Source organism: Colias croceus, chromosome 27, assembly GCF_905220415.1.
Source record: "Colias croceus chromosome 27, ilColCroc2.1".
Classification (NCBI taxonomy): domain Eukaryota; kingdom Metazoa; phylum Arthropoda; class Insecta; order Lepidoptera; family Pieridae; genus Colias; species Colias croceus.
This window is the reverse complement of record NC_059563.1, coordinates 7143057-7151248: the sequence shown is the minus strand read 5'-3', so window position 1 is coordinate 7151248 and position 8192 is coordinate 7143057. Positions and strand designations below refer to the sequence as shown.

Here is an 8192-nt window from a genome sequence, read left to right as displayed (position 1 = left end):
TTTTAGTGGTTTATATTTCAATATTATTTAGATTTATGTTCATTGAAATTGATAAAAGATAATATACAGTACTTTGCTTTTAATGATTCCTGTTTAAACCTGTATTATTGAATCTCGGTGGTGAAATACATTTCCGTTTACTGTATAATTTTTCTGCTGATAATAATAACAAAGATGTTATAATGAAATAAGTCAATTCACAACTTATCTAGTTTTAATAGTGAGAGGCGATCCTATACCTAGAAGTTGCGTTTCACATTGCACTTACATCACTTCACATCTTTTTATTTTGTTTCACAATCCTTTTTTAATATCTAAATTCTAAAACATAATTTTGCAATATTAGACCTTCCTAGCTGAACAATAAGTTAGAAATAAAAAAAAACAAGTATCCAATACAGAGAGCGTAACATAAATCGCATTTCTGGTGCTTTCCTGAATTTAACAGAGAGAATGCATCGCCCAATGCAGTTTGGCGTTATTCGATTGGCAGTGCGGGGCCAGCGGGACTTACGGGGCGTCGGGGGACGGGGGCCTACAGGGCTACGCAGGGCTTACGAAGGTTTGGGGCCACGCGGGGCCATCGAATTGTATTCCGATGTACGCAAATATTGTACGGGGAATAAAAACTGACAAAAATAGCACTTTTTTATTCTCTTGTTTGTTGCTTTAGTTCACTTTCATATTTCTGCGTTATTTGTTCTACGGTTACGTATAGAATTGAAAGTGGTGAATCCATGTTATAAAAATAGAAATATTTCTCTATTTGCTTGTTGGATAACCTTGAAATTTATTAAATAAATTTGGTAAATATTTTCATGAAAAACAATTTCACCAAAAATAGCGTGGGCGGTGGTTCTAGGAATTTGGATTCACTCTTTTTCTATAAACTTATCTTTAAACGTATCTTTCTTATTTCATACTAATAAAAATTCATTTTATTGTACTTATAGTAATCATAACTCTTTGACATCACATCGTATACAATAACTTAATGTAGGTGCGATAAGGAACTAGCATGATATGTGTAGCCTAGTTTGCTATCTCGACCACTTTGTTCAGGGTCAGGTTACACTGCCTCTTAAATAAACGTGTGTTAATGTACATATTCTGTGCTTAAATGTATATTTTTGCTATGATTACGGATATCATAATAATAATAATAATAAAGGCGTAGGGATGTGACGACCCCATCGCCCCCGGTTGGCATATCTACAATAGATATCCCAACCGTGCAGTCAGTCACCCCGCAGGGCACCTTGTGGCGAGGTGTCGGGGAGTAGCGACCCCGCGGGAACCGAGCGCTCCCGGGGGAGGTCCCTGTCCTCACCTCTGGGCTGTCCCGGTGGCAGTTCGGAGTGAACAATGACGAGGTTCAGGATCCCCCACCTCTGGCTTGCCTTTGTTGGCCGTCCAGAGTGGAGCCGCTAGAGCTATATGCTCGGGGGTGGAAGTGTCTAATGGCGTAATAGCGGGGAAACCCGCTCCGGGCCCGCGGGCCCGCGATGGTGAAACCGGTGCCGCACCTCTCTACACCCCCAGCCGTTCAGCTGATGTTGCCCCCTTGTTGCCATTATCGGTAACCTTTTTGGGAGCCCATCGACCGAACTGGCGAGTCACCGTCTGCCATAATTTTCAATTTTTAATATTGAAAAGGCAGACGTCCATAGTCCCCATAGACCCAATATACCAGCCCATCTAACACCCCCTTCCATAACCCAGTTTTATTCATTTCCATTTTTCTGCAATAGTCCTACATTGGCCGCGGACTGCCCAGGGCTGTATCTCTATAGTGCAGTCATGGGCAGGCTGCGGCTGGTGTCCCACAACACATTAAATTCTCTAAAGGGCCTCTGCGTGTTGGACCTGTGTCCCCACGTAAGCCTTCCAAAGGACCGGGTATCATCCTTACGGCGATACCCGTGTATTATGGAGAGAGACATAATAATAATAGACGGGCATTTCTCCGCAACTCGACGTCAAGCGCCTATTTTGCGTGAGAGAGGGAGGTGGGGGAAACCAGCTAAAACTGAAACCACCCGAGCTCCTCCATGAAGCCAAGCAGCTTGTGAGGGCTGCCAAAGGCTTCGGGGAGGGACCCAGGAGACCCCAGGTGTCTTGCCCTGTACTCCGCAACCCCCTTACATTCCATGATGACGTGGGCCGCCGTTTCCTCGGTCGCCATGCAAGCTCTGCATAGCGGACTGTCTGTGATCCCTAGATTGAAGAGATGTTTGTTAAAGGGGCCGTGCCCTGTGAGGGTCCCTGTTATTACGCGTAGTTGCACTCTACGTAGGTTGAGAAGCCGACGTGCAAGTCTCGAGTCAATGTCCGGTAGGGCTTCTCTGGCTTGCTTGCAGTCAGATCTGCTTGACCATTCTGCTCTCTAAGCAGTGTTAGTGAGCTGGGTAATCATCATCCGGGTCCAGCTAGCAGGTATCGGTATAATGGGAAAAGGTCCCATGACCGGTGTTTCAGATGCCCTTCTGGCTAGTATATCAGCAGCATCGTTTCCACGTGAGTTACTGTGTCCTTTTATCCATTGTAGTACTAGGGAATTTCCCAGGTCACATACCTTAGTTAGGGCTAAGTGACACTCAAGGGTCAACCCTGAAGTGATTTCATGGCTTTTGATTGCCATGAGTGCTGCTTTGCTATCCGATAAGATCCGAATCGAATAGTTTGTTACATTTCTTTTAATTATGGCCGAAGCTGCAAGTAGAAGTCCTAGGCATTCAGCCTGAAAGACTGTATTATGGGGTCCCAAGGGGTGCGAGATGTTAATGTTTAGGTCCTCAGAGAAGACCCCAGCACCCGTCCCATTTCCAGTCTTGGACCCGTCCGTGAAGATTAGTAGGTCTTCAACGCTGTTGTGTTCTGACGTGTATTCACGCAGCTGTATCTTATATTTCTTGTCAAAGATGAATTGTTTTGGGATCTTATCACTTATGGCAAGGAGTGAGGACTCCTTCTCGGCTGCCATAGTTAAGATCTTACTGTGTGCTGTAGGCAACATTCTCCAGAGGTTTTGTGTCTTTAACCTTACAGCTGTCGCTAGAGCTTCTTGTCTTACAAAAAGATGTAGTGGTGGCAGGTCGAGCATTGCTTCAATAGCAGCAGTCGGTGTTGTGCTCATGCTGCCAGTATTACGGATATCTCTGTATACCAATTAAAAAAAAAAAAAAAAAATTCGTCTTGTATTTCTGATAAAAAGAAAGCTTAATAAAAGCTCGTTTTGAATCTGAGTAACAAAGAATTTAATAATTAATATAACCATTCTTCAGTGTGTATTTAACTCATTTTGTCACCATTGAAATGACAATTGTTTTCAATTAATTATACTTATCATGTAGTGTGAAGTGTGGAAACAAAATTCAATTATAATTTACATTAATTTAGCGAATGAGATAACATTCTATGATTTTATGATATTTTAATGTTTATAAAATAGTAATTTTGATAAAGTTATCTGTGTAACAGGACATTTGTTTGTTTAGAGTGTATGGTGTGACAACCATACACTCTAAACGGATGGAACAGTTTTAATACAGTTTGTAATAAAGTCTTGAAAATGATTCTTTAATTTTCGGTGCAAGCACAATATTCAGCGCTCTTGGAAAGCAGTGAAGAATTGAAAACCTGTTTCCTTATAATGCTTAAGTCTTTTAAGTACGTTTAAGTTGCTTTCTCTTGGCACTGTGCTGCGAAATAGGTCCGGGTAAATTGTATTATGCTTGACTAATTTGCGCTTTATTTGTTAAAAAAGATTTATAAGTATGACACTTATGTTATAAATTCATACTTTAAAGTTTTATAGGAATCTATCACACATTTAATATGATATAGGCTCTAGGATTTTGAAAGAAAAACATTTAATAAAGGGAATAGCTTCATCACCACTAAGCATAATTTTTTTAACATGACAAAATATTATATAATATTTTTAAAATTAAGTTAATTTTACATTAAAGTTTTTCGCGATTTCTCTTGTTAGATTTATATTTCTCTATAAATAATAATAGTATTTCTCACATTTACAGAAACTTTACTTCCAATGTATTATTCCTTTTCGACCATCCGTTTATCTGTGTCTCTACCTATATTTTCTAATATATTTACATAGGTATATTATCATTCTATCAGATAAAACATATCCAGGAGTTGTGACAGGTCATAATTATTAGAAAACGGTGATATAACCATCATAGGAAGTTCACGAAAGCCGAATTTGCGAAAAGCTTGTAATATGCAGCTTAACATAATTCGAAATATTATGTGTTAACAGTTAACTGTTAATATACTCTAACTATTCCGCACATTAAGATCTTACTCTAGAGCACTAGAGTCAAGATGTGAAGGTCACTCAGCTCTAAACCCTAAGTCAATACAAGTTTGGTCCATCACGATCGACTGCAGATAGGTTTTAGGAGTTTATCTTATCAGGTTAGGTTAGATCAACTTAGTGTGTAAGTAAGAACTGCTTTGTGTACAAATAAAATAAATGTAATGAATATAAATGAAATCTTCAAAGTATCTTACTATTTTGAATAGTTATCCATAGAAGATTTTCCATATTCATTGTTATTTCCAAGCGTTATTTAGCATTATAAAACACAAGTTCAAAGAAATAAAGGTTATGACTGTGAAAAATATAAAAAAAGAAAATATGTTTATTAATTACTTGGTGCTTGGTAAGATGGCCTTCTTTATTAAGTAGTTCGGATTTACAGATATCGCAATTCATGTATCAGGTTTAAGGCTATTGCCTATTTCACGTTAAAAAGTTTGGTAAAGCTTTTGGCTCTAACACTTTAAACATCTTTTATCCAATTTAAGACGTTTAGTTAAATATCTTTGGTGTCATTTATACACAAATTATTCATACGGAATACTTCCAAATAAAGCCGGCGAAATATTTAAAATACACAAACTCCGTTACATACAGAACCGACTTCAGCGTTTTACTGCAGTGCCTTCAATGTATGGTGTTATTGCGTTGTTTAGTGTACATTGCGTGTTTGGAAAGTATTATAAAAAATTGTGAATGTCAGCCAGGATAGCTATCCTGGTTGTAAAATGACAGGACTCCTGTTCCTGTTATTTATATTGAATTATCAACAAATGTGCGTATTAATAAAAATCATGGCTGATATATAGCTCGATAAGATGTAGAAGAAAAATTAAAGAAGTAACAAGATTTAAATAAAAAAATTTGCACATACTGAAAAATTATAGTTAGGTTATTTAGTAGCGTGTTAAAAAACCTTACTCCTGTAAGTATTGTCCTTGACCGCGCGGACAAAATCGAAAAATACTCGAAAATAATTAATTATAGACAACATTGATGTAAAATCTAAACGTAAAGTAACACAAAATCATTTTTAAAATGTATTTTATTTGTAGTAAAACTAAAAAAAATCTCTTTACAATATAAGTTTAAATTCACCGGCAACGTACAAAATCCACCCAGCATTCCCTCACAGCCATCTCATTATACAATTGATAGTCGAAATGTTTTTATCGTATTGATATGTAAGACCCTCGCCTTGTCTCTTATCGGCTCCAACCCTCCACGAAATTGTTCCGATTTTACCCATTTTACCGGTTTTACCTACTTACAGATTTGACTGAATTTATACATTTTTATTGTGTGGGAGGATCGTTTTGTTGGATTGGAACGTGCTAACAATGTGTTGGTGTAGTCAATAGGGTAGTGGGAACTGTTTGTTTGTGTGTAAATAAGGTTAGGTCAAAGGAATATGCAAGTATTGAAGAAGTCCTAATAGATATGAAGCTATTGGTTGTGATTAACCAATTGTCTTCTAAAGAAATGTTAATTTTTTAATAACATGAATTAAATTTAATTCGTAATAGCTTGAAATAAAAGATAAAGATTCACGCATCCCTATTCCATGATTGATTAAAAAACACTTGGAATTACTGGCAAATAGTTTAAAATAAAAATCTCTACTAAACCCATTGTAATTTATAATAATATTTCATATTTTTCCTATTTTCTACATAAACAGAAGACCAACATATCTCAAATGACCGCTATCACTGACTTCGCGAACTCCCGCCCTTTTGCTGTAGTCGCCCCTAATGACGCAAGAAACCCTAAATATACAACCTTTATATACCTGACCTTGCTTTTATATTCTTCCCTAAATGCAAAGAGATAGTAATTAATGATCGGTAATGTTAAATTGTTTATTTAATCAAGTTTAGAAATATCGATAATATAAACGTATTTTCTTTTTCATTATGTTGCTTAAAATAACAAATTTATAGACTTGTTGGCGTCGTAATACGGATCTATGTAAAATCGAAAATATACAGAAATACTATGCTCTTGCAGTGTTAGTTGTAAAAGCTTTGATATTTGCCGATCTGCAGTCGTGATAAAGTAAACCTATAACGTAATAATAATATGCCAGATTCTATAATATGACGCGGTGAAAGGAGACATATTATTTTTATCGTCTGCAGTAATAATTACTTGGTACTTAGGTGTTTCGAGTTTATTTTATTTACCTACTCTTTGATAAAACCTACCATATGCGCTTTTTCTCATTCAGAAAATCACTCATATATCAAACTAGACTTCTTTTATAACCGTTTTTGAATCGTTACATAGATCAATCAACATGTACCACAATACAACCTTTATCTCGTTTCCTTACTTGCGTCAAAGAGAAACAAACAAACATCCATCCATTCTCACAATCTCATAATAATATTAGGAAGTAAGTAGTTTTAGGAAATAAGATACAAGTTCAATTCACCAAAACATAACACTATATAACCCTCAAAGGTAATATTTCCTGTAAGGTTAAAAATAAACAAAGAATCAGCTATTTGTCTTCGAATATTTTTGCGGATATTCAAAAACGGCGTTAAAGAAAATGAACAATATGGATGAAATAGAAAGGTCAGGTTTGTTGGTGATGTTCCAAGGACGGAACAAGGAAGAGGCGGGTAGTCGTACCCCCGTCACCATTATTTTGTTAAAATACCACACTGATTTTACTAAATTTCCTTTTTGTAAGCGTTTTTTAATTGTGCGTGTGGGAAATACTATTATACTAATTACTATCCTACTAATATTAAATTATAAATGCGAAAGTTTGTGAGGATGTATGTCTGTTACTCTTTCATGCAAATACTACTGAAATTACAATTAAATTTAGCACACATATAGAGAGTCAATTGTATTAACACATAGGATAGGTTTTATCCCAGAAATCCCACGGGAACAGGAACTACGTGGGTTTTTTTTTTGGAAAATGCGCGCGAAGCTGCGGGCGGAATGCTTGTAGGTTATAAGTACGTATTAAATTTAATTTATAAAATTAAAGGAGGGTGTTGACATTATAAATAAACATCTTCGTGTTAATGTTTACATAAAACTATTTAAGCATTAAAAATAATAATTTAATAAACATAAATTAATTATTATGTAAATAAGGTAGAGTCACGTTTATATAACACTTGCTGTAAGATATTTACAAAATTAAAACATAATTTATAACTGTGATGTCGTTATTTGATTTAGTTTATGTTTAAATCGGTCACCTTAAAATAATCAATACTAAAAAAATTTTAAGGAGGTCATCAAATAATATATATTATAAATAATGTTAAATTCCCATTTAAACTACGATGGAGATGCGAATACACTTAAAACAAATACCTTACACAACTACGGCCATGTAAATCTGCGAGATTCGTAATTAAATGGAAAAACGAATTCCCATCAAGCGAAACATTTAACGACTCAAAAACAAAATAAACTCGATCGAATAATGTTCTTGCCTTTATATGCGTTGCTTCTGAGTTTTGTGTACGTGGTGAGTGATAATAATGTGCAGTGGAGAATTTAATATTATGTTTGGAAGGCTAGAGCTCGGAAACGATGATTTGGATAATGCATTCATTGAGCTGAATCGTTATGAAAATACTAATCTTATGTATTTAATTATTACCTATGTTTTTCTTTCATTCATTTCATGTGAAACGAATGCAATTTTTTCACAATTATTTCAATAAGGTTAGATTAAGTTGAAAAAGAAAATTTGCAATAATTATTTCATATTATTAAATCTCTAAAATACATGAAAGCAATATATTTGCTTAATAATGTTAGTAAAACCACGTAAAACTTTATTGTTGTTATGTTTACATATTATAGT

The 8192-nt window shown here is 35.5% G+C and overlaps 1 protein-coding gene across 1 annotated transcript; it reads right to left on the bottom strand.

Moving 5' to 3' along the window:
• Window positions 1–2386: 2386 nt before the first annotated feature.
• Window positions 2387–3136, bottom strand: LOC123703687 (ribonuclease H-like). Its single transcript, XM_045651767.1, has one exon. It carries the CDS (start codon window positions 3134–3136, stop codon window positions 2387–2389), a length of 750 nt encoding a protein of 249 aa, XP_045507723.1.
• Between the last annotated feature and the right edge of the window lie 5056 nt (window positions 3137–8192).

Bases quoted from the DNA above. Each gene is read 5' to 3' on its own strand.
- LOC123703687 (XM_045651767.1), bottom strand. From the start codon at position 3,136: ATGAGCACAACACCGACTGCTGCTATTGAAGCAATGCTCGACCTGCCA.